Source organism: Felis catus, chromosome D3 (genome assembly GCF_018350175.1).
Source record: "Felis catus isolate Fca126 chromosome D3, F.catus_Fca126_mat1.0, whole genome shotgun sequence".
Classification (NCBI taxonomy): Eukaryota; Metazoa; Chordata; class Mammalia; order Carnivora; family Felidae; genus Felis; species Felis catus.
Window position 1 is genome coordinate 85,256,820 of NC_058379.1, and position 27,889 is coordinate 85,284,708.

The 27,889-nt window shown below is 39.4% G+C and overlaps 1 protein-coding gene and 1 long non-coding RNA gene across 7 annotated transcripts in view; both read right to left on the bottom strand.

Moving 5' to 3' along the window:
• Positions 1–1,737: 1,737 nt before the first annotated feature.
• LOC123381104 lies at positions 1,738–7,337 on the bottom strand. Its single transcript, XR_006587624.1, has 2 exons — positions 4,402–7,337; positions 1,738–2,650 (listed from the first exon to the last, which is right to left on the bottom strand). It is a non-coding gene; the product is annotated as an uncharacterized LOC123381104 (long non-coding RNA).
• A 1,574-nt stretch (positions 7,338–8,911) lies between these two features.
• TMX3 (thioredoxin related transmembrane protein 3) overlaps positions 8,912–27,889 on the bottom strand; it is a 46,121-nt gene continuing 27,143 nt past the window's right edge. For 5 of the 6 annotated variants that reach the window (XM_003995253.5, XM_045041141.1, XM_023242092.2 and 2 more), the window contains 7 exons: positions 23,914–24,012; positions 21,325–21,382; positions 21,107–21,160; positions 20,206–20,262; positions 15,462–15,591; positions 14,026–14,094; positions 8,912–12,416 (listed from right to left, as the gene is read on the bottom strand). In XM_003995253.5, the coding sequence (XP_003995302.4) occupies positions 12,159–12,416; positions 14,026–14,094; positions 15,462–15,591; positions 20,206–20,262; positions 21,107–21,160; positions 21,325–21,382; positions 23,914–24,012 (725 nt within the window). In that variant the 3' untranslated portion in view covers positions 8,912–12,158. The remainder of the gene's footprint in view (positions 12,417–14,025; positions 14,095–15,461; positions 15,592–20,205; positions 20,263–21,106; positions 21,161–21,324; positions 21,383–23,913; positions 24,013–27,889) is intronic. The other variant, XM_023242091.2, reaches the window with a different exon arrangement.

The window sequence follows — 27,889 nt, forward strand, 5'->3', positions numbered from 1 at the left end:
ACATGTATAGGAACAGTGCCAACAAAATATAGCCACTTATGCATAAGTAACAGGAATATATTCAATACTTCAGAAAACTGGATTATTCCACCAAATAACTCATGGTGGCTTTGTTCTCATGTGGGATTAACCCCTGCCTCTATAAGGATATGTTCAATCAGTCAGAATTCTGTGTAATGGTAATTGTGTTCCCAAAAATCATATACCACACAACTGAGTATATAGACCAGATGTGGATAGCACCAAAAAGAGTAACTAAGAGAGCACTCATTACTGCAGGGGCTCTAACTCTAGCCACCATATTCGGACTTGGGGCCATCGGAACAGGGACAGGGATCTCGGCCTTAACTATACAAAATAAGGGATTTAGTATACTTAGAGAAGCGGTTGACAAAGATATAGAAAGAATAGAGACTACCATCACTTCGCTTGAAAAGTCCCTAACCTCCCTCTCGGAAGTAGTTTTACAAAACAGGAGAGGATTAGACCTGCTGTTCCTACAGCAAGGTGGTCTCTGTGCAGCACTAGGAGAAGAGTGTTGTTTCTATGCTGACCACACAGGAATAGTAAGGGATTCTATGGCCAAGATCCGAGAAGGGCTAGCCAAACGCAAAAGAGAAAGAGAACAGGAGGCAGGGTGGTTTGAATCCTGGTTCAGTGCATCCCCATGGTTAACTGCCCTGCTCTCCGCTTTACTCGGGCTTCTGGCCATCCTACTTCTCGCTCTCACATTAGGCCCCTGCATCATAAACAACATTATTAATTTTGTCCAAGACAGGTTCAATGCTGTACAATTAATGGTCTTACGAACTCAGTACCAACCGCTAGAGACATTACAAATAGAAAACTGAAGATCCAAGATTGGCTCTTCAGGCGCAAGGAAAAGGGGGGAATGTAGAAAATGAATTTAAAATTTTGTATGTCTTGCCTATTGTTCGATGTGAGCACCGTTAAATTTTTCTAGACTTAGTTTGCTATACCCTAAGATTATGAAAATACTTACTAACCAGCATTTCTCGCTTCTGTAATCTTGCTTGCTTAACACATTCCTCCCCTTCCCCCTTTCCCCTTCCCCCTTCCCCCTTCCCCCTTCCCCTTTTTTCTCCCGCCACAAGTAAGGGACAAAGCCTTCCCGCCAAAGGACAGACAAAGGACGCCCAATCAGAGAACAACAAATGTCCTTACTTTAAAATCAACTAATCAGGCCCCCCATAATCTGAAACCTCCCCTGTGCTATTTGTCTCTGTCTATAAAAACGCTGTACCAACCCTGATCGGGGCCTCTTAGCGTCACTGGCAACGAGTGCGCGGAGGTCCAGGTTCGAGCCTGCAATAAAGGACCCTTGCCGCTTGGCTTTGACTTACGACTCTGGTGGTCTCTTGTGGGGGGTTTCGCGACCTCGGGCATTACAGAAGGAATTAATATCCCTTGGAAGGGTCAGTGAAAGCTTCAAAGAGGTAGTGATTTATAAATTAGACTGGATTTTTTTCTTTTGTTAAGATTAGCAATACTCTGATATAAGTGACAGTAGCCAGACATATTTACATGCTTTCCTGGAAAAAATTATCATCAAATGTCTGCTTATATATTTATTATAATTTTCCAAGTTGATTGAAAGGGATGAAACTTTGTGTCTATACTCCTGGCTTTTGAATATGATTTATTCATTTATTTTTAATAGCAAGAGACTTTTTAGAGTTTCCAGGAACCAATTTGTTCAAGCCTCTCACGTGCCTCTTTGAGTTGATATCAAGGTTTTTATTTTACATAAAGCATATGGCATCTAAGTTGTTTGAGATACATCATACTTGATATTAAAAACACCTCGGTGTTTATTCAGGATTACCACAATGAAACAAAAATTTACAATAATGCTTATTCTATTCCCCCCACACACACATTTATTTTGAAATTTTTGAAACCTACATGCAAGTTGCAAGAATAATACTTGTTGATTTTAGGTGGAGGACACATGGTACCTTCCTGTCCTGTACTACTGAGAACTACCCATTGTAAATATGTAGCTAATTTTACTTTACCTGTTTGTTTCCCTAAGTATATACACAAAGAAGTATTTATGGGTGTTTGTTTAACTAGAACTATAAAATTGACTAAAAGCAGAATCTTTGGGGTCCAAACCATGGTGCTGTCCCTTCTTCCTTTGTAACAGCCATCACTGCACAAAGACTGCGAATTTTAGTTCCTCTCTGGTTGTTATTATTGTGGACATTGTGAAGTTATACAGTCCAACATCTTCGGGAAGAAACTGAGATCACAAAAGTCTGATTACCGGGAAATGAACTGTACCTGATGACCACAAAGAGGTGGGACAGAAATGGCCTTCTGCAGAGACGGGTTTTGGTGTCCCTGAGCTACACCTTACATCGCTAAATGGGTATCTCCATACATGTTGCATATTTGGCAGCAGTAACTGCTCACATAATAAGCTCAGAAGGTAGCACAGAAGAAAGAGGCAAAATCGTGAATACTTTTGAGTTTTAAATTTCATTTTCTGCACAAATGGCTCACGGGGATGAATGAAGCCAGAAAGCGTGGTACTCTGACGTTCAGGCCTTACGAGTGCCCAGTCTTCACCCTCATCTCCAACAGCAGAGGCTAATTTCAGTCCACTGGGCCACACTGTTCCTCTCTAGAGGAAGGATAGTAGAGAAAGAGGGAGATAAATGATCCCAGATGGACATAACCTACTTTCTTGTTCATAAGAAAAACAAAACAAAACAAAACAAACAAACAAACAAAAAACACTTTCCCGAAGCTGCTACTGTTGTGCCAGCAAGTTTACTCACCGTTGGCCGAGGCTGCGGCGTCACGGAAGGGAACTGAAGCATGTGATGCTCTTGGGTCATACGTGACCTCTGAACGCTTGCAAGGAAATCACAGAAAACCCAACTTCTTCCAAGGCACTGACACTTTTATCTTTCCTAACAATCATTTAAACCATTGGGTCACAACTGGGAGTCAACAGCAAAATCAGCTGGGGAAGGTTTTGTTTTCTCTTTGTTTTGGCTTCAAGCAGAAGGTCATCCGAAACCAACCCAACGGATCTTCTAGGGCTTCTCTGTATTTTCATAAATCATCTGAGGCAATGGATGCCTATGTGATTCCGATAATCACTGCTGGTTCGGAATCCATAACTTAAAGTGTAGTAATTATTGCCACAAGGCTAACAGTTTTACACTGACTTTTGCAAAAAAGCTAATTATTTTTCAATAGTATTTGAGGGGTAGAGAATATTTGTTCCCTAAAAGTTTTCATAGTTCTTCATCTCTAATCCATTCTTATTGTCACTGACTGTATAGATTTTAAGATTTTTGATCCCAAGCTAAATATTATAAAAATCTTCTGTATTAAAACATAAAATATTTCCAAAGTTTATGACCCTTTTATGTTAATTACTTATCTTTTACATTGCTCAATCAGTAAACATTTAGATATTTTTGGAACATGCATTTAAAATCTTCAATTAAAATAAGTCTTTCTGGGGCGCCTGGGTGGCGCAGTCGGTTAAGCGTCCGACTTCAGCCAGGTCACGATCTCGCGGTCCGGGAGTTCGAGCCCCGCGTTGGGCTCTGGGCTGATGGCTCGGAGCCTGGAGCCTGTTTCCGATTCTGTGTCTCCCTCTCTCTCTGCCCCTCCCCCGTTCATGCTCTGTCTCTCTCTGTCCCAAAAATAAATAAACGTTGAAAAAAAAAATTAAAAAAAAAAAATAAGTCTTTCTTCTGTTTTTTTTTAAATCAGAACCCTTCAACACTAACATACTAGTAATAAATACATCATTATATAAATACATATTCAATTACTCATTCATTTATTCATTTATTAGACAAATATTTATTGAATGCATACTTCATGCTAAGTGTGTTTCAGGAACTGAGAATGTAGTGTTGGACAAAAAAAAAATAATGTCTCTGACCATTCAGGGCTTATATTAGTGTGTATTTAAGGTGGGAAGCAGGCAGTAAACAAACACTACGTAAGGTTACAAAGATGCACTTGTAAAAAATAAAGCAGCGAAGGGGTTAGGGAGAGCTGGAGTCCAGGAGGTCTAATTCATGTAGAATGGTTTAAGGCGTTAATGATAAGATGGCCTCCAGTATGGAGGGAGGGACTCACGTGGATATCCAGGAGACCGCCATTCTAGTCAGAGGAAATGGCTGGTGCAAAGCCTCGAACTTAGTGTGCTCCAGGAAGAGCAAGAGGGCAGGAGGATGTAATGGAATGAGCAGGAGGACTGGGGAAGTGGTAGGAGTTATAAATGTGGTAATGAGTCAGGGGCAGGGATGTTGTAAGAAGCAACTACAAGTTGTATCAGTTTGGTAGGTTGCTGTAACAGAGCACAACCAACTATGTGGTTCAAACAACGGAAAGTTATTGTCTCACATTTCTGGGGTCAGACGTCTAAGGTCAAGGTGTCTTGTGTCTTCCAGGGTTGGTTCCTTCAGAGGCTTGGACCGAGAATCTGCTGCAGACCTTTCTCCTGGCTTCCTGTGGCTTGCTGGCAATCTTCGGCAGCAACTCTGCCTTCATCCCCACACGGTATTCTCCCTGTATGTGTGTCTGTCTCCAAGTTTCCCCTTTTTATTAGGACACCAGTCATTTGGGATTGGGATCCACTGTCCTCTAGTATGACCTCATTTTAACTAATTACATCTAACGACCGCATTTCCAAAGGAAGTCACATTGTGAGGTGATAGGAGTCAGGACTTCAACATATGAATTTGGAGTGACACATCTGAATCAATAACACAGTGCATGGTGAGGGAGGACCTTGTCTGTTAGACTAAGGTAGCAAGGCCCTGGAATGTTTTGAGCAGAAAAATGTCATGATCTGCCTTACATCATAAAAGGGACCCCCTTAGCTATTCTTCAGGTAGTACATTGCAGCCAGGCAATGGTGCAGGGCAGTGAAGTCTGGAACAGGGTGTGGTGGCCTAAACCAAACTGCTAACCTGTAAAGTGCTGTGAAGTTTGGCTTCCAAGTATATCTTAAAGACATAACTAACAAAAATTTCTCACAGGTTAGATAAGAGGTATTGAAGGACAGAAGTCTCAGATCAATCCAGGGCATTTGGCCCAAGTAGTTAAAATGATGATGTTACCATTTACTGAGATCAGAAAGACTGAGCATAAGCTGGTATTCGGTGAACAGCCAGTGCCTTGGATATGTTGTTTGAGTCGCTTACTAAACACCCAAGTAGAGATGTTGAGTCAGATACAAAGTCTGGAGTTCAAGCTGGAGGTCCCCATTTGTGAGAGGTCCATGCCGAGATTTTTAAAATCAAGAAACTGACTGAGGAATGATGTTGAGCACCTGTTAATAGGTTTATTGTCCATTTGGGTTTTCTCTTTTTGTAAGGTTCCTATCCAGGTCACGTCCTCATTGTTCAGACTGGGTTGTCTTTTCCTTACTGATTTGAAAGTGTTCCTTATATATTCTGGACACAAGTCCTTTGGTAGATGTAAGTATTGTGAATCTCTATCTCTTTTCCCTCTCTTAATGACATCTTTTCATAAACAGGAATTCTTAATTGAACAAAATCCAATTGATTTTTTTTATGGTTATCTTTGTTGTGTCCTTACGCATTTGTTCTCTACCAAAGGTCATGAATATTTTTTTCTATAAGAAACGTTAGTTTTATTTTTCTATATTTAGGTTCCTGATCCATCTTGAAATAATTTTTGTGTACAGCGTTTAGTATGGCTCCAGGCAGGCTTTCTTAGCAAACATACACGCTCCTGTCCAGTTTTCCACGGTCTCTTTCTTGTAAGAACCTTCCTGAAGATCACAGGGAGTAGCAGCATGCCCTATTACCCTGAGATTCTTCTCCCAAGTCCCATATGATCACACTGCTCAGAAGGGATGGTGAACGAGTCAGCCTCCCTCCTCCTATCCCATTTGGACTCCGCTAACAGAATGAGTAATAAAAGTTATTTGTTAAACAATTATCAAATAATTCTACAGAGATCTCAATCTTAGTTGATCTCCAAAGACCCTTTTGAACTATACATCATATCATAAATATATAAAAAAAGATTAAAGTATCAATGACTTTTCTCCACAATATATCTGAGGCATATCTAATAATTTTATAAATAACTGTGGTTCTATTTGGAAAAATAAATTCTTCTAATACCTTCCTAGAGGTTGGTTGGCCCCTGTGAAAATCATTGTTATGATTCACACATGAGCAATTCAGAATTTGAGATTATATTGTTAACAGCTCACAATAGATTGTACCAAGTGTGGTAATTTGGACATGAGAGGTTTATATATTAATCTTGGAAGCTAAGATACCTAGTCTTTCACAAGAAATGTGAATTAACCTATGTCCAAATAGAAGGTGAATCTTTTACTCCTTCCAAAATAATCCCTTGTAAAAAAGAGTCACCTTCTACCTAACAAAAAAATCTTTCAGATTAAGTCAGTCTTGACTGGGTTATGGTTTGGAATAGGATTTCCAGGGATTAGCATCAAACATGTTGAGAGACTGGGTAGATCACCCACCTCTGATGGAAGAAAACCAGTTACATAAATCCACAAGTGAACATAGCGAGAATAGTGATGGAGTCATGTGAAAAAACCGAATAAGTAGAATATCCTCAGTTACTATGTATGCTTCAGTTTCACTGGACTACTTCATCCACCCAACTAAAATGTATTAAATTTAATATATTACAATCGGCCAATTTTTATTAAAAAAATGTTTTTTAAATTGGAAAGGGACTATTGTCAAATGGACATAGAGGGTGGTTTTAGTGCTTACATCTATGGCCTCGCAGAATGTCCGTCTCGGAAGGGAAGTCGTGTGTAAATATTTTCAGTGTGGGTGCTCTGAACCTCCCGACAGCCTGTTCTGTCTCTGGAGAGTTCTTCTGTTGAGACCTCTTTGTACTGCATTCCACACATGTTACCTGCACCTACAGTACGGGTGCAGTTCCGGACATGCTGAGCCAATCCAACGCCTTCATCTGTAGGAAGAAGGCCACTGTGTTCTACTCTGCCTGGTCTCTTACCCCGAGTCCCAGAGATCCCACAGACCTAACAAGGATTTCAGGTTGAACAACAGATTATAGGAGAAGGAAAACCAAGACAAACAGGAAAGTAAAACCTTGGAATTGAGCACTGTAAGTGATGACTGAGGTCACAGCAGTTCTTTACTACTGTATCTGCGGTACACAGAAGACATTTAATAAACATTTGTTAAAAGAATAAATTGCAAGAAAACAACTGCCACTTTACCAGTTGTTGAAAATGCCTTTTCAGTTTAATTTTTTTTTAATGTTTTTATTTATTTTTGAGACAGAGAGAGAGACAGAGCATGAGCATGGGAGGGGCAGAGAGAGAGGGAGACACAGAATCCGAAGCAGGCTCCAGGCTCAAAGCTGTCAGCACAGAGCCCAACACGGGGCTTGAACTCACAAACTGCGAGATCATGACCTGAGCTGAAGTCAGACGCTTAACTGACTGAGCCACCCAGGCGCCCCATCCCTTTTTGGTTTATAGGGGATGGGCTCAGAGGAAAGTTAGGCGTGGAGTACTCAGGAAGGCTTTCAGGAGAATCAAATCATCTGTATTCAGTATCCATTAGTGCTCTAAATCTGGGTCCAAATAACATTTACATCTGTCTAAACTATTTACACGGGCTGATAATCCTACTGAATACTTGTATCCCTCCTCTTACGCTTACTCATTTTCACTGAAAGCACAAAACCCAAAGGATTTTCAGAGATGTTTGTCAACCTAAATTAGTTAATTTCAATGTTAAAGAAAACTTCTTTACATGTCTACGCACTGAAATTTGCTTGAATTGCAAAAGTAGCTGAACAAATTTAAGCATATTGGTATTTCACATTCCCAAAGTCTTGGCTTTTCTCTGTGGTAAGCAATACTAAATTCTAAAAGAAGCGAGAAGAGAAATAAGTTGGATACAAAAATGGTATAATTTCTGAGCTGTTTTCACGTGCCAGGCATGTTCTTAACATGCCTCATGTGTAACTCACCGGATCTCCTAATCCAGTGAGATGGGCGAAATCTTCCTGGAATTAGCACGGGAGCAGGGAGGGTAAGCGTCTTACCAACTATGCACAGAGGGTGACAGAGCGGCTGGAGAGGTTGATTCTAACCAGCTCGTTTGTGTGATTCCCAAGTTGGGTGGGGCCGTTTTTTTGGCTGTTATTCCCGTGCCAGAGCAATTCTTATTAAAAAGTGTGCCCACAGTTTAAAATATGAAAAATAAATTACTAAAAAAAACCAGTATTTGTATATATATTTTTAATAATATACTCTCCCCATTTGATGCTATTTTTTTTGAAGTTTATTTGTTTATTTTGAGACAGAGGCAGAGGGAGTAGGGGAGGGGCAGAGAGAATCCCAGGCAGGCTCTGCGCTGAAGGCACAGGGCTTGAACTCACCCAACTGTGAGATCATGACCTACACAGAAACCAAAGAGTCGGACTCTTAACTGACTGAGCCACCCAGGCACCCTCTCCCGCCATGCTATTTTTAAAAAGAACATTTTGAGGCTTTAGATTCCAATTTTACTGACAACGAAAAGGAGGGGAGCCTGTGTTACGTCTGAGATCACAATGTAGCTGTCAATCGTGGACTCGGTTCCAATCACTTCAACTCTAAACTCTGAAATTAATATTTAAAAATAATCAAGTTTTAAATACAAAATATATCCAACCAATCTTGGGTTCTTCATCTATAAAGGGATAACAATCTGATCTCAGGTGTGTTTACTCATTATATGTTTCTGTAACGATGAAAAACTTACAACTTAATAAAAGAAAAAACACTTTGTGGAAGATCGGTCTTCGCTATCCTCTTCGCTTGCACAAGGAACTGTTTGTGTTGAAAACGAAATAAAAATAGTAAAAATAATAAACGTGTTTTCAATTAATTTATTTTAGAAAAAAACAGGTTAACAATTGGTGCCATAAGGCAAGATATCATGAATTCAACAAGTTAGTAATACAGACTTTCAAAAACCTTTATAGATTTAGTCCAAAGTAGAAAATTATTTTTTGCCCACTCTTGGACTCAGACACATTCAGAAAAAATATATATTTATAAAAATAAAATGGCAAACATAATCCCACCATTAATTGATAGTCTTAACATCCCACACTGGTTTATTTGAACAACGTGTGCATAATAAAAAGAGCTTAGTTTTTTTTCCTGTTCTATCTCCACAGCATATGAAGCAATGATCGAAATATGTAAATTACTTTTTAGAAAACCAAAACCAAACAAGCCCCTGAAGCAAAACACAAGAAACATCAACAACAAAAATCCACTGAAATAATAATAATAATAATAATAATAATAATAATAATAATAATACAGCTGTTTACTCACATAGGTCCTTCCTTCAGCCTCCAGATATTTGGCTCTTAATGCTGTTTGTAAGTCAGATACCAGGAGACCACTAGGTTCGAGGAAGAAAATAAAAATTCAGGCCTAATACACCTCAAACAAGTTTCAGATAATAGTAGCTAGAGAAATATTACTGTGTATGATGAAACAAAACAAAAAGGGTTGCAAGCTATAAGGGGGTGCACGGCTTGATAAAAACATGTACTTTCTCTGCTAAAAAAATTGAGCAACAGATCCCACAACAACAAGCATCCAGAATTTTGAATTTTAGGATTAAAAAACAGAATTTTATTGCAACTGAAAGAAAACGTGAAACTCCAACTTAATATGCAATCATGGGAAGATTCACCAATGAATTAGGACATGTATGTCCTAACACTAAGTTCATTAAGATATTAACTGTATTTTGCAGTAATTTCTCCTGAAATGAAAGCAGCATTCCAAGTGCTGATACCACGTTAAATGAGGCCATATTAAAAGCATACTAGTGAAGAAAATTTTTAACTTTTTTTGTAAGAACTTTGATAATATCCTAAAGTCGACAAATAGAAAGCAAAATCTTAATACAAACAGAAAAGAAAATTATTTACTTGTAAACTATCTAACCATTTTGTTTTCCTAACAGTCACACTTTGAAAAAACACAAATAGAATGCGAGCCAATGGGAGAGAGCTGTGAAAAAGGAAACAGAACTAAGGCATTAATTTATACAGATAAAAAAAAAAAAAAAATCCCAATACAAAGACTGCCAAACTTTTTGTATGTTGATATATATTGAGCATTTCATCTATTTTTCCCCCTACTGAGGTCTTTCATTTATAAGTGATGCCTGACAAAGGCTAAGAAATGTGCAGATGACTGATAAGAAAACGGAGTCATTTCCTATCATTTCCTACTGTCACTGGCGGAGGCTAAGCTTTACCTTCCTTACTAGACTAGACTCGAGTGAGGCACTGTACCCACCTAAGCTTTTTTTCACTGCTGCAAAGCAAGCTTGACCACTGGGAACATTAAGATTGTCCCTCCAAAAGAATCCCTCACTACTCTTTGGAGAGGAACCTATTTGTTTAATTAAAAGCATTCATCTCCAGTTTCCACGTGAGAACATTTCTTTCCAGTATTTCCTGAAATTTCCTATGTGCTTCACTATTAAAAATAATAGAGTGCCAAACAGTAAAAATAAGCATTTAATCACTGTATGTAAAAGAGCATATGGATACAATAAAACAATTGCTAGCAACTTCTTAGGACTTAGATACTCGAGTTTTGTTTCAGTCGTGAGCAGCTTAGTATCAGAAATCGTCAACAGCTGCCTTGGAGACCAAAGCCCTAAACAACTTCAATGTCAGGACCATGAGTTGCGTATTTTTAAAATGATTACACATTTTTCAGTGTTTAACTCAACTGCTCAATGAATGGTCACCCAATGGTCATCTCATAAAAATCTAAAGTTAGCTAAAATGAAGGGCTCAAAAATAATCTACAATAAATATACCACAGTGTTACTTGCAACAATTCCAATCTGTATACACGAGTTGGGACAGAATTCCTCTGTTACTTCATTATAGACAGAAGGTGAAAGGGGTGTCAGAATTGAGAGGATGGAGAGGGTAACACTTGGCTGTTGATCACTGGATACAGATTTTGCTGACAGGCTGATTATGTCACTCATTACTCATTATGAACATAGACATGCCCATAATATTACATATGTCAATAAATTTTATATATATATGTGTAAATATATGTGCATGTTGTATGTGTATATAGAGATATATATATATACATATATATATATCTCTATATACACACAACGATACACACATATTTTAAGTTACCATAAAGTTACCATACCATAAACATAAAAAATAAGATCTATATTACTTTTTAAAAAGCAGCAGGAGCTTTTTATCAAAGGAAATTTTCAGAAGAAATTCCAATATACAAAACAAGAAAGAGAAAAAAAAGTAGGTCATTCTGGCTAAAGAAGGGTAGGAGTAAGACTCTCCCCTTTCTGCAGTGATCACTGAGACACCTGCTAAGCATGTCCCAGCACGTGGCTTGAAATCACTGCTCCAAGTAAATCCTGTTTAATTTGCAAAGATTAAGCATAAGACTGGTTTTTCCCACTATACACACGCATATGAAAATTTTATAATGTAACTGAGTAGAAAGTTAAAAAGTAACATTTCTTCTCCGTTAAAAATAACTAACAAAATAAAATTGCTATGCTATATAAAACCAAATTATTTTTAAGTTGTAATCTGAATTTGATCCATGGAAAAAGGTGTTAGTTCTCCTTAAAGTGCTAAATTTTAAAGACTTAATTTTGCCCGTGTAAATCTCATCTAAAATACATGAGGAGAATGAATGGTAGGAGGTGAAAGTATTGTTTTTCTTTATCGAACATGTGTCTTCTACCTGACTGACCAATTTAAATATTCTGCCCAAGAATCTTAATTTGTCACAGAATGCTCAGATAGAGAAACATGCAAAAGAACTACTCTGCTAAAACGACATCTATATGGTAAACTCTGATGGAGTGCTTCCTCATTTTTTTGTTTTAGATAAACATTTCCTGTGTTTGCTCCAAATGTCTCCCCATTTATGAAGGACTACTTTACTCCATGCAGTTTGATATTAGCAAAATACAAATAACATATTCTCTTTTGTAAAGATCATGATTAAATGTCTAAGTTCAATAAATAGACTCTTTGATAATTTGAAATCCTATCAAATATTCCACACTAGCCAAGATTCAATCTTTCTTCTTCTCTAATACGTCTTTGGGTTCTTGCACCGTAGGCCCGAGGGTGGCTCCACCGCTTGGCTCCTGTTCTTTGCTGTCTTCTACTGGTTCCTGGCTCTCGATTTCACTTCTGGACACCTCGTATCGTTCTTCTATGTACCCTCCATCAGTGTCCGCCGTGTAGATGCCGTAGCACATGATGCTGATGACACCCAGTGGAAGGCCAAAGAGAAAGCAGCCCATGAGGGGCGAGCTCTTGAATATAGACTGTGGGAAGATCATCACAGCTCAGTGTTTGTTAAAAAAACACTACAAAGTTCGTCCTCTTGCTACCCCCCAACTTCTTTTAGTTCCAATCAATCAAGGTCAGTATTTCTGCAGTAACTACCCTGTTACAGACACTGTTAAGAGACAGAAATTTTACACTGCATGCGTGTGTGTGTGTGTGTGTGTGTGTGTGTGTGTGTGTGTGTGTGTATCCAGCTACCAGCAGCAGAAAGAGGCACCAAATACTCTATGACTTTTCTAAGGACATTCATTTTCCTCACATCAACCACAAAGGTCTCTCTGAGACGGTAACTACGTGCCCAGCAGCTTTGGAGTCGTATCTTGGACCAGACGAACCTGCTCACCGAGAAGGCTGCTTGTTTATCGTAAAGCAGGTGCATACCCATTCCTCTTCACAGGAGGCTTTAAATCCTTTTTACTTTCTGGTTAGTAGCAAAGCCACACGAGCTTAATAACAACTCCTCTCAGCGTATACACCATCTCCTCAGGTCTCAGGAAAAAGTAAAAGCAATTTGGCTGAACAGGTCTTTCAACTATACTGTATCCTATGGGTTGTGACTACACACTTCTCAGACGGTAACTCTGAGAACGATACAGGTGAATTCAGAGGAGGGCAAGGTCACCTGGGATTGAGACAACGGAAGAAGGCTTCCCAGAATAAAAGCGTTCTGAGGTGGAAATTTAAGCCTGAGGAAGAATGAGGCACTGAGAACACCCAGGCGGCTTCTGCAGTATTCGAGAACTAATGAGAACACCCGAGGCGGACAGAGTATTGTCCCACGTGTCGCTGGAAAAGGGAAGGAGAGCGATCACAAGTGACTGTTTTAGGAATACTCACCGTGCAGTGGTAGAAACAATGCACGGAGCCAGGGTAAAAGGAAGGGAAGACACCGCGTGCAAGTCAGAGGAGCAGCTACGCATCACGTGCTGAGGGCCTACTCTGAGGACTTCCACTCTGAGAACTGCTTTCGGCCGTAATGAGCGAAAACACCTCTGGACTGAGCAGCTCAAGACAGACAACGAGAATGGAGTTTAAGGCTCCAACAAATCTAGGAATGCTGACCGAGAGCTGAAGCAGCTTCAGAACCCGCGACTGAAAAGGGCGGAAAGAGGCTCCGGAAAACGCTTGTAAGTCACGTCACTGAGGTAATGGATTCTGAACTCTAGTCAACTCACCGATCGTACAGAAATAAGTAGACAAACTTAACTTCCACCCGAAGAATACATTTTCTTAATATGAATATGCACCAGTTCTCATCTTTAAAGATGTTATTTTTAGGGGCACCTGAGCGGCTCAGTTGGTTAAGCGTCCGACTCTTGATTTAGGCTCAGGTCATGATCTCGAGGTTGTGACATCAAGCCCCGTGTCGGGCTCCGTGCCGGGTGAGGAGCCTACTTAAGATCCTCTCTGCCCTCCTCCCTCTGTCCCTCCCCGACCTGCATGCACACGCCTGCACTCTCCTTCTCAAAAGAAGAAAAAAAAAGATGTTTTTACCTAACCCTTTGAAATTTCAGATTTTACCTTCCTTAGACATTAACCCATACGTTTTCAATTATCAGTGACACCAAGCAAGCTGTCACGACTCACCACAATAGTCGATTTGGCATCAAATATTATTCTTTTCAATCTCTGCAAAATGCTATCACCTCCTTGGGCCTTAAATTTAACAGGAAGAGAACAATTACATTATTTAAGTACTATAACTTCATTTTCCTGTTATGATCTTACAACTGCAGGTCAGGGTTGACCCCAGAGGATTACAAAAAGCACCTGAAAGAGCCACGCAGCAAATATTTACTGTGTTTTCCGTCCCCCTCCCCCCCAACCTCCTTTCTTGCGTGAGCACACTCTGACCCTCCTCTGAAGACTCAGTCTCCCTACTGACACTCCAAGCGTCGTGGCTGATGCTGACCCACCTGAGCCCTGCCCAACTTCTTTCTGGATTTAGCTGAGCTTGTTAAAGTCACTGCACCTCAACTATTGTGGAGGGAATCTCCCCAAGAATGACGCCCAAAAGGCAAAAAAGTGCTCAAAGGGAGAGAAGAAAATTCCTGATGAAAATCAAATCCCTGCCTTCAGCTATCTCTGAAGTCTGGCTCATTCCTTGAATTTCTGTACAAAGCTCATTTTGTGGTCAGTTTGAACTGGGTTTCACTAACGGACATATGGAAGAATTCTCACTCATATAGGTGAGTTTCGTTTCAACAAGTATTGTTCTCACAAATATAAAACTCCTACTCTGTGATTGTTTTCAGAAGAACTGCTTGTTCTTCTGTGAGCCAACTTTCAAATAAAGTTTGTAAAAACCCGAAACAAAGCTCTCACAAACCAGTAATTAGACTTCCTAGAAGTCTAGAAGTCTCCTACTTTTTCTATTTTATTCTAGCCTACTGAATTATGATGACTGCTGCTCCTATCTGAAGTCATTTCATGAGCCCATAATAGGGGTGACAACCCACACTTTGAGTAACACTGCAGTACTCCTTACAGGGAAAAATGCAAAGTGAAGACAACCCATTCATTATTTCTAGAAAATATTTTATGTGGTTGGATTTGGAACTCTCTACTGAGGCTGATTCTCGGTACATTTCCCCATCTCTCAAAAAACTGAGGTCTTAGTCACAGGTTTTTCTTAGGAAAGCAGTCTGAATAACTTAATCCAGTTATGCTCTTGAACCCAGAGAGGTTAAGGGCCGGGGCAGCTCGCTACTGGGATGCCACTGCACACAGCAGACCTCTCAGCATCCGCAGCCCCGACTCCAAACACCAACACCACCTACCGTCACTGTGACAACCAACGATGTCTTCCAGATACCCCTAGGATGTCCCCACCCATAAGCAGCTTCCGTGTCTCAGAGAATGCGGCTCTGAGACATGAGAGAAGGGAGGCGGGAGCCCGCCCCGCCCCCCGCCCCCCTCCGCCAGGCGCCGCCCCTTCCTTTCAGAGTCCGAGGGAAAGAAGAAAACTTGTTTCTCCTCCACCTCCTCCCACGGCCCCTGTGAAACAGAAGCGAACAACTCACCGGGACTGTGCCATCTAAGATGTCACGAATGAAATGTGCCATGTCCTCGGCACTGCCGATCAGTCTGTCCAGTAAGAAGTATTGTTGGTTTGAAGTGTTCAGTACAACCACAGTCGGGACTTTCAGTTCACTGAAAAGAGAAAAACAAAAGAAATCAAAATACACATTGAACAGAGAGAGAACAAATATTCTGACAGTCATTTCTATTATAGCTAAGTAACAAGTACAAAAGGAGGAAGCTGTATGAGTAGCTTTGCCTCCCTGTGTCTACATGAAGAAAATTTCAAATTGTGCATCGGTTTAAAAAAAGCTAAACGAGGACTGTATGATAAACATTCTAATATATGGTATCAGACAGCTTGGTATTTACGATTAAACTGAAGGACAGAAATTATTATGTATGAAGTGTCAGTTTCCGGGCAACCCCACTCTTTTCCCTCCAAATACCAGCAGTGTTGGGTCACACACGACCCGCTCCAGTCAAGCGGCACGAAGGGAACTCGACGGAACTCGACGGGAAAGAGCGCGGTGTCTGGAGTCGCGCCGCCTGTGTGCAAGCCTGGGGCGTTCCCACCATTTACTTTTCAAGCCTAATGTGTTTCATTTATAAATGAGTAAGAGGTGGGTAGTGGGAGGTTGTCTTGTTTTAAAAATTAGGAAAACTCAAATATTCAGCACAGTCCCTCGTACATCGTACACGTTCAATAGATGCTATTCCAAATTCTCTGAACTCCCACTATCCCAATGCACATTCCACGGGCGTCCTCAGGAAAGGCCTCGCTGATACACTACGTATCAACTCAGTTGACACAAGAGAAAACATTACCAACAGGTGTCATTTAATTGAAATAATGTTTTATTTTTTTCCTTTCAAGGATAGGTTGTTGAATAATCATAAAAGGAAGGGAGGTGCTCAATTCTGTATGTCACCTACACATGGGCTTATGGCTATTGGTGCCTATATAAAAATATTATACAAAAGCACAAAACTACAGTAGAAACAATTTACACCACTGCTGTATTATCACCACATAAGTAACCGAGTCCTGTGGATTGCTTTATCGCTCATAATTCTCTCTCCCTCCCCACCCAAAGCCCCTTTCCCAGTGAGGCAAATCGTGCTCATGTGACTCCTGATGCTGGGCTCAGCCATGGACTTGGCCAGCCATGGACTTGGCCAGGGGGAAGGTAACAGAAGGGACTCGAGCAGAGGCTCCAACTGTGCTTGCAGGGCTAGGCTTGCCTTCTTCTATTTCTGTGACTGCCACAAGAAGAGCCCCAGGAAAACGTCCTGCTAAGGTCAAGGACATGGAAGACTGTGCAGCCGATGGAACCTCAGTGGCAGTTTGGAGCCACATCCTTCTGCGCCCAGTCAACATCAGCCAAGCCGAGACAAGTGAGAGAGAACAAATACTATTGCTTGAAGCTACTGGGTATCAGGTGGTTGATGATCCAATATTATTGTTAGGCAAGAATTAACTGATTGTATAATTAAAAAAAAAATCTTCATTCTTCCTAATAAATGCAAAAACCAACTTTTTGATTGATAACAGCTTAGTTATCAGTTATCATAATGTGTAAATAGCAAAAAACTTCTATATTTTACAGAATGGATTAGAATTTGGCCTTCCTATAAAAGCACATATTGTAAAAAAGTTCAATACACAGTTGAACTAAAGACTATCGTGTGAAATAATTCAATTCGAATAATGATGGAAATGGAAAACATCATTCCATCCTATTCCCTCTTAATTATATTCACAAAAACCCCAAACAAAACAAATTAGTAGACCCAGGGTCTGATAGTCCCTATTTATTTTGAGAAAATTTAAAAAGCATAGTGCTGGGGCACCTGGGTGGCTCAGTCGGTTGAGCGTCCGACTTCAGCTCAGGTCACGATCTCGCGGTCCGTGAGTTCGAGCCCCGCATCAGGCTCTGTGCTGACGGCTCAGAGCCTGGAGCCTGCTTCTGATTCTGTGTCTCCCTCTCTCTCTGCCCCTCCCCCGCTCATGCTCTGTCTCTCTCTGTCTCAAAAATAAATAACTGTTTAAAAAAAAAAGCATAGTGCTGCCATATAACTATCTTATAGAATATCATGTGTTTGTCCTAAGTTAAAAACATTTTAGGCGTCAATACCTATTAAATTCCACTAATTTATCTGACAATATTAGTGTCACAGAAGAGCTTTGGAGTAAGAGAGATCTGGATTTGAGAACTGGATCTCTTTAACTTACTTGTTGGGCATCCTTTGGAATATTACTTAACTTCCTTGGGTTTCTTCTAAGAAATTTCAATTTCCTCATCTATACAAAATGGAAATAACAATCGTACTTATACCTTACTAAATTCTACAAAAGTTCAAAAATACATATTGACCACTCAGTCCAGTGTTGGTCACAGAATTAAGTGTTCAATAAGGACTTTCAATTATTATCACATAACCATCATATGCTTTCTCTTCTTTCAGAAAAGAAACAAAAAAGCAAAATATGAATAAAAAACAAACAAAACAACACAACAAGGTGTTGGTGGTAGAGATTATTATTGTTCTCTGACCATGACTGTAGCTCAAAATGTCTACTATCTCACAACTTACATTAAAAGTCATACTCCTGAAGGACGGCCCATCATCTGTACATATTCTGAATATTTTATCCTGGATCAAGGAGCTGTTTATTAGACCCAGACTGCTTTGACTTCTTACAAACCATGTTTTACTGAATGCTGGCTTGCCTTGAAGGACATTGCAAGAAATGGTTATATCAAAGTCCCTACTATATATCCTGTAAAAATCCTATTAAAAATATATTTCTATTATAGTGTTCTCCATTATGAGATTATATAGCATAGCATATTCTCTTAGGTTTCTGCAAAGTCTGCCATATTCCTTATAAGCGACAGTTGTTTGATAGACTATGGGGAATGTATAAATAATGTTTCTTTGAGTCTGAAAAATTCAAGGCCAAATTTTTCAAGTACCTTTAATAATTACCTACAAATGATAAATCCCTCATATAATAAAGATCTTTTATTTTAGGTTCCTTTGTCTTGATGTCTTCGTGATATAGGATATCTGGTACTTTATGTCATTGGTAAACACTCTCAAATCTTTATTATAACAAAAGGGATAATAAATATAAATGAATAAAGGTAACGCTATAATTTTAAGACTTTTAACTGAAAATTACGAATGTTATCTTGGGATTGTAAATTTGGTTTTTATTTCCCCAATGGAATACATGCGCTGAAACCTGAAGCAAGGCAACGCTCTGCCTCTGCTCCCACGCCAAGCTAGAGAACACCACACACGGCACAAGGGCACAACGCTGTGAACTTGAACTGGCACCTCAGTGTCGCTGGAGGAGGTCACCGGCCTCTAGTGAGTGAGTGAGCTTTCCGTACCTTCACTTCGGGGGCGATCTTAAAGCTCCACACTCTCCAAAGCCCCATTTTCCCACCACCTCTTGTGCGTGCTGTTAGGCTCTGTCTGGAATGAGTTCTCTGCTCTTCTTCTTGCAGGAAACTTCTCTTAATTACTGCCTCCTCTAGCAAGCATGTTCTGAACCTTCCACCTTTGTGTGCACTGGGGTGGGGGTGAGAGCCTCCATGTTTCCAAAACCTTCTACTACAAAGACCTTTTCATACAGTTGTGGAATTACTATGTTGTGTTACCAGCAGACTGTAAGTATTTGAAGACAGGGACTCAACTCGTTTTCTACATCAACAGTACCAATCACAGCATGTGACACGTAGTAGATATTAAATGTCTACTCCTTAGAGTAGACTCTTAGCTGAAATTCATTCAGTATAGGTAGGTTAAGTGTTTTCTAATACCAACTTTTTGAAGTGACAAATCAAATCTTTACATCATAAACGTAACTGACAGAATTATTTTAAAATCATATATTTTCCCTATAAAGCTATTTTAATCTGTTAAAATAAATTCTTCTAAAATAGGAGTTAATTCTTGAATGTAAAAACCTGCTACTTAAGGGGCACCTGGGTGGCTCAGTTGGTTAAGCGTCCAACTCCTGATTTCGGCTCAAGTCACAATCTCATGATTCATGAGTTTGAGCCCCACACGGGGCTCCGTGCCTGCTTGGAATTCTCTCTCCCTTTCTCCAACTCACATGGGTGCACCCTCTCCCTTTCAAAATAAACAAACTTAAAAAAAAATGTTTACTTAAGTTACATTTACTCATTAAAACTGAACTTAAAGTGTGTGTTAAATAGAAACTACAAAATCTAGAAGTTTTTGAACACTGTCTTCTTTCCAAAATACTATAAATTATTAACATGGAATTGGGAAATAAATTGTTTTCTATGTTTATCTGAGTGCGTGCGCACATTGTGCATTGGGGTGGGGGGGGGGAGCAGCGAGGGCAGAGAGAGAATCCCAAATAGGCTCTGTACTGTCAGCGTAGAGCCCGACATGGGGCTCAACTTCATGAAACCACGAGATCATGACATAAGCTGAAATCGAGAATCAGATGCTTAACTGACTGAGCCACCCAGGCGCCCCGAGGTAAATTTTTTTTAATATAGTGCAATTATTAAAGCTCACTGAGTTTCAAATTTAGATTTAAAAATGAAAGTATGGTATTTGAGGACAGAATATCTGTATCAGCATATAGGAAACTTTGCTTTTTTTCCAGCTAGTAGTTCTGTTGTTTCTCAGAAACAGAAATTTAAAAATTGACAGAATTGATAAGGAAATCACGTAACCATTTAGAATTTTACTTACTCCATTAGCAAAGTATTTATATAGTCATTTCCATCCATATGGCCAAACTGAAAATCTCTAAATAACAACCAAAGGAAAAACAAAAGAGAGAGAGAGAAAGAGAGAACACTATTAGATACAAAATAAGGTAAATACGTACCAAGAACTGAACTTTAGGGCTTGGTAAGCATGTAAAGACTATAAACGTTAAATATAAATCACATAAAATAAATGTAGAAAAGAGTATGAATTCTACTGGCCTCTGAGATACAAATACACACGAGTAATATTAAACAAGTCCTAAGACATTTCTAGTCTCTATATATTTAACATGCAGGGCAATATAAACTTTTCTAATTAAAATATGTTTAAGAAAAAATACCCACTTCTAAAAAGAACTAATCAGAAAATGCTCATAGCAGGACAAATATAAGTATGTATCACTCATACTTCACTAGAAGACTCTGAATAAAAAGGGGATAAAGAGTAAATATAATGAATGTCTCTTATGGCAGCAACAAACACAATGGTTAGCACAAAGCAAAAAAGATCACTTAGTTTTTATATTGTTATTCTTTGAGTTCCCGTGAAAATTATCATCTGTCTGTATCTGACTTGTGACCGCACATTTATCCTCAATGTAGGAGCACAAGTCCATATATCCTAACCGCAAACGTATCCCGAATCCTATCAAGAAGCAAGTATGCTCCAAATTACAAATGAAAGTTTCTTTTTCACTTATATGACATCCATCAACAAATTTTAAGTCCAAACAATTCATACCGAAATGCAACATACTATAATTCACTTCAGTATCTTGACTCACCTTTGGAAGTACAAAACAGTACTATTTTTTGCCTTACTGTATAACAAAACATAATTAAGCAAAGATAAAGGAATGTTCCTGAATGCAAGCACCTACCTGTGGAACTGGTCTCTGTAATCTCTAGCAACTTCCTGAATAATTGACTTTAATCTGTGAAGGAACACATGAATATTTCATCTCTGCAGTTTAAGAATATATTATGACTTTTCAATTACAACATCTGCTGCCTATTCTAGCAGTGTAGGAAAAGTAAGATACTATATCAAGTTTACCTGAAGCCACGTAAAGTTTGAATGAGATGATATTTGATATACCTGGTGTGTTCATTTGATGTATTTTTCTCATCAATAACTGCAATCGCCACAAGCTTTCCTGAAATTAAGAACGACATATACCTCAATTCAAAACCCTCGTTACACAAATTTTTCAATTTTTATTGTAGATATGAATCGGGAATTAGTAAATAGCTTCTAGAACTATTCCAATTATGCTACATGTTATGCACAGTAGACTGAATCAGTGCACTAGTCAACTCCAAGTGAGACAGATGCTCCCTCCCAACCCCCAAATGTAAATAATAGCAACTAACAACTTATATACTCGTAAGTTGTTGTTTTCACACAACTCACAAAGTGACTAAGTATTTTGTCAAAAGCTAAGACATTAAGAAATAAGTTGATAAACAAAATTTATCATCAACTAACGTAGCTCTAAAACAATGACATGTAACAAGGGAATGATTTTTACATGTTATTCCGCTCAGTACCATGCATGGGTCACTACCTGCCAGTGATGCCACACAAAACAAAATGGACTGCAATTTACCTAACCCTGAATACAACATGGATCCCTTTCATCTCTAACATCCTCTAGTGGACAGCAGGATGTCATAAGCAGAGCACTGGGACTGGAGTCACAAGACCAGACGTCGCGGTCCAGCGTGTCTATCCTGTTCTAGGTGGGGGGGAAACCGCAGTGAGGCACCACCATTTATTAGCTGAGGGACTTAACCACGCAGTGATGGCCACACAGACACAGCCCGGCACCAGTGGAGAGCACAGTCTGGTAGGGAAAATAATAGTAACATTTACAGATCATTTACAATACACAAACAGACGTATGGCTAACAACGAGAAGAGTTCCAAAGGAAAGGAACACGAAGCTACAAAAGGGTATGACACAGCGAACTTCGGTCGTTTGAGGGGACCAGTAAAAGATGTTCTTAAGAAGCAATGTCTGGTCTGAGTTTGATGGATGAGCATAAATTAACTACACATTTCTGGGTATTGAAGGTGCATTGGTACAAGGTTTCCAGCCTTTGCAGGAAACCGAGACGTCAGTGTGGCTGGAGAGGAGGGTGAGGAAGACCAGAGAAAGAGGACACGGAGACTCAGGCGGGGTCAAAAGACACAGGGACCTGTCGCCACCAGGACAAAAGCCAGGACCCCTTGTGGTCGTGTGGAAAGTGGCCAGTGGGACAAGGAACAGGGGCCGAGCCGCAGCAACACAACCAAACAAGGGCAAATGTGTTGGACATAAAACAGGAACATTCCATAGCCAACTTCTTTCCAAATTAATCTGGGAGAAGAAGCTACAACCACCTCGAGGTCACGATGTCTCCTATGATCACTGAACCGAAAGCAAAACTACTGTATTCCTATATTGTCCCCCTCTTCCCTTCACAAGGGTCCGAGAGAATCCAGAAGTAAACCACATTCTTTGACAGTGTCCACACCACCTTCCAACACTGAGCGAGCACACACCCCCCTCTGTAAGGATAAGCAAAGACAGAAACGTCACCAGACACAGAACGTGAAAAAGTAGGCTCAGGAGCCAGAACAAATATCCTAAGAGTCAGAAAATAACATGAGAGCCTGTTAGAACATTTCTAATTTGCATTTTTAATCAGATTCAAAAGCAGGAAATCATCAAGAGGAAACTCTATGCACACTGCTTCTCATATAAAAAAAAAAAAAAACAAGGGGCGCCTGGGTGGCGCAGTCGGTTAAGCGTCCGACTTCAGCCAGGTCACGATCTCGCGGTCCGGGAGTTCGAGCCCCGCGTCAGGCTCTGGGCTGATGGCTCGGGGCCTGGAGCCTGTTTCCGATTCTGTGTCTCCCTCTCTCTCTGACCCTCCCCCGTTCATGCTCTGTCTCTCTCTGTCCCAAAAAAATAAATAAACGTTGAAAAAAAAAAATTAAAAAAAAAACAAAAAAACAAACTGAACCTTGAGTAACATTTTCCCATTTTTTACAAATCTGCAACTATACTTCCATCCCACTTATCAATGAAATTATAAATGGAAACAGATGTGGCAATAATATCCATAATTTATTTCTCATTTGTAATTCAATATAAATTGACAAAACGCTTCCTCCTACAACTTACATGGTTAGCTTCTTACAATAGTTTTCATCTATCTGAGACCCTACAGTCAGCTGCTGATCGCTTTCAGTTTTGCATCTGTATTTACTTTGCTTGTCATTTCCAATCATGCAACTTTAAGAAACCATGCTAATGTGGTGCCTGTATTTTCCTCACAAGTAAAAGCAGGCTTTAAGAGGTTGCGAGGAGTTGTATTCCGACTCCCACTACAAAATCAGGCTCCTAATATAGGTTCCTGGTTATTTTTCCTCATTTCTTTATTACCCAGGCTCAGTTTTCCCTGGCACTATGAGTTCTAACTAGGAAACCTTTTCTAACTGACCTTTATCCCCATACAAATGTTTGTTCTTTGTTAATATTAATCTATATTCTCATAAAGCGGAACTGGCGTTGAGGTCTATTTAAGGAATGAAATTATGAAACAGAGCTTAAAATTCCCTTCCTACAAAGTCAGGTTTAAGTAACCAATAAAGGAAAAACTGTACAGATTGATGGAGCATTGTATATACGCTTGTTACCTGTGTCTCCAAGTTCATACAAGAGGAAGCCATCCATGGTAAGATAGTTCTGAAACCTCTCCCTGTTGATCCAAGATGACAGATCACCATCCTCGTACTCTTAAAAATACAACAAAACTAGTAAGTTATATGCAAATATGACTTTAAAATGCTTGTAGCATTCTAATCTAACAGTATACGTAAGATGCCTCGACACAGAATCGTAATCTTAAACTCATAAATTTCATTTTAGGGGTCTATTCTAGGCAAACAATGAGCTGTACAAAAGGACGAATGCACAAAGCAATTCTTCACCACAGCATCATTAAAAACAACAAAAGACAAATAAAAATAAAGGAAATAAGTGAAATACCCTCAACAGAAAATAATTTAAATAATTATGGTACATTTTGAGGAAGACCATTTACAGACTTTTAAAAAATGGAAAATTAAGTGGTAAAGCAGGTTGCAAAACAGTATTACAGCATCACTGGAACTCTATAAAACATAAAGTATGAAAAAAACAGACAGAATGATAAAATGAAGGCATAGACTCCTACCAAATGGTTATCCTAGACTGGGAGTTATCCCTGAATGATGGCAGTATGGGTCATTTTTTATTACAGTTTCTTTACCCTTTTCTATTTTATGACATTTCTACTGCACTTTAAAATCGTTTCTCATATGTACAACTACCATAGCACACATATGAAGCCACAGTATTTTGGCCTTTATCCAACATCAACTGCTTCCCCCACTAAACAGAGAGGAAGCATTTATAATATTCAAGAGAAATATTGTGTCCTGATTAGAAACAGAATTCTGAAGTACTTGTGAACGATATTAACTGCATGATAAAGAAGGTGATGTAAAAGCCTACCAATATGTTTGGCTAAAGACTGGATTTTAATGATTTCTTGAACGATGTGCTTTTTCTATCACTTGCATCGCTAAACGAAACATTTTCAAGTTATCGAACCTATCAAATAAGTGGCATAATCCAAATCTGGAAGTATTTTTGGCTTTGGATTTACAAATTAGAAAAATAAACATAAAAATAGGAGTTGATTATTGGGCCACAATCTCCACTCCAGGTCAAAAGTAAATGTTTCAAAGATTATACAGAGTGATAAATCTGGAACTCATCAGACAAACTATCCTTGGGGCACCTGGGTGGCTCAGTGGGTTAAGCACCGGACTTCAGTTCAGGTCATGATCTCATGGTTTGTGGGTTCGAGCCCTGAGTCAGGCTCTGTGCTGACAGATCAGAGCCTGGAGCCTGCTTAGGAGCCTCTGTCTCCCTCTCTCTCTGCTCCTCCCATGCTTGCACTCTCTCGCTGCCTCTTAAAAATAAATGAATGTTAAAAAAAAAAAAAAAGAAAAAGAGAAAAGAAAAAAGAAAGAAAAGAAACGAAATGAAATTATCCTCCTGAGCCCCATCACAAAGCTTCTAAATTTATTGGCAACAATTAAATACTAGAAGCAGCATTCAAAGTAAATGGTTTCCTCTGAAGCTTCAGCAGGCTCTCGATACTAGCCTACTGCACATTAAAAACCGCTGGCCTCTATAATAGCTACAGATACTTAACCTATCCCTCCTGTCCCCTCGTGGGAGGCCATGTCTGAAACACGGCGACATGAGGATGGGCACTCTTAGTCGTGATTCAAGAACAGATTTACATCTAAACAGGTATGAACAGGCTTTTTCCAAAAAGAAACAAAGTGGCTCTCTGAAGCATTAACAAACTCTTAACAGAACTAGAACAAGAGATCTGAAGACTAATGCTTGATTACACTATTTTGACTTGGGGGAAAAACACATTAATCCTATCTTTTCATTTGTAAAATAGTAAGAATACCAGGATCTCAAAAGGATTGTTATCAAATAGGACAATATATGTTAAGTGCTTATCACACAGGAGGGTCGTAATCAAAGAGCAAATGGATAGAATCAGTGTAGATGTGAATTATTTTCCTCCTCATATTTTCATATGTGCAAGTTACTCCTAACTTCCTTTTTAAGCCCAATGTCTGATACGGACAATCAACAAATATCCGGTGAATGAACAAATGAATGAATGAACCTGCGAAGAGTTACACATCCATCGCCTTACCTAACGCTCTTCGGTCATCTCTCTCATAACCTCAGAATATTAATCTACCTGCTTTAATACCTATCCCCACAGAGGGGTGACGATAACATGGAATATCAAATACATAACAGTATCTGCTGTGTAAAATATAACAAATGGGAGTTGTTATACTATAGCAAAAAAAATAAATTCAGCCGTCACACTTACTTAAAGTTAATGAAGATACAAGATTTTAGAAATGCTTAGTTTTCGATTAGTATAATAAAATGTTCCTTTCATTAGAAAAAAATCAGAATATCCTTTTTATTAGATATTCTTCTATTTATTTGAGTTATTTAAGCAATACAAAGCTTACAGCTCTCAAGTAGTTCTAGTTTCTTTTCTGTTCTAAAATAACAAGACTCCAGAGTATTTCTGTAATGACTAAAATGCTGCATATCTGTACTGTCCAACATAGTAACAGAAAGTCACACAAAGGCACTGAGTATTTCAAAGGTAGCTGGTGGAAATAAGAAACTGAAGCTTCGAGCGGAAATGTCCATCAACTGGACTGATGAATGGATAAAGAAGATGTGGTATGCACGCACACACACACACACACACACACACACACACACACACACACACACAATGGAATATTAGAGATTAAAGAGAAAGAAATCTTGCTATTTGCAACGACATGGCTGAAGCCAGAATGTATTATGCTAAGTGCAATAAGTCAGTCAGAGAAAGACAAATACCGTATGACTTCACTCATATGTGGAATTTAAGAAATAACACAGACAAACAGAGAAGGGAAGGAAAAATGATAAGAACAGAGAGGAAGGCAAACCATAAGAGACTTTTTTTTTTTTTACTGTTTTTATTTATTTATTTTTTGAGACAGAGAGAGACAGAGCATGAGTGGGGGAGGGGCAGAGAGGGAGACACAGAATCCGAAGCAGGCTCTAGGCTCTGAGCTGTCAGCACAGAGCCTGACGCGGGGCTCGAACCCATGGACCGCGAGATCATGACCTGAGCCGAAGTCGGATGCTTAACCAACTGAGCCACCCAGGTGCCCCATAGAGAGACTCTTAAATCCAGAGAACAAGCGGAGGGTTGATGGAGGGAGGGTGTGTGCGCGAGGGGGGGACGTCTGCCAGGATGAGCGCTAGGTGGTGTAAGTCAGTGAGGAATCAATCACATTACACTGTTCGCTAACTTGGGTTTAAATAAAATTTTAAAAAACATATTGTATGCCTTTAAATATACACGATATTATATGTTAATTCTCTCAGTAAATCTGGAAACACATACACACACAAAAGAACTGAAGCTTCTACTTTATGAGACTAATGTAGAAGGTCACTGAGACTGCTACAAGCATGACTTTGCATTTACTTTTGCTTCTTAGGGGCTGTGTGGGATCCAACAGATGTTGAGTTTCACTGTTTCCCTTGAGATCTAAATGATCTCCCGGAGCCCCTGTGAGTTTGCTCCACTGGCCCGAGGAACCTCGCTGCACAGTTCTGAGATTGTGGGGGTAGGTATTTGATAATGCCAAGGAACTGCTGCAGATTTTATTAAGTGTTATAACAGCACGTAATTATACATAAAGGAAAAATAACATTTCTAAAAAGATGCCTAACAAGGCACATGGTGACGAAAAGCCTCTGGGATTTGCTTTAAAATACTTCCAACAAAGAAAAAAAGTGTTGAAGCAAATGTGGTAAGATCATGGTAACTGCCCAGCCTGGGCGATGGGGATGTATTTTTTATTACTCTAGCATTCTCTTTATTGTGATGTACGTTTGTTATAACACAAGTATTTTAAAAATAGACTAAGTACTTACTTCACTGAAGAAATGTTGAACAGTAGGTGGGTGGTTACTCTGTCAGGAAGGGAGAGATGGGAGCGAGGGCAG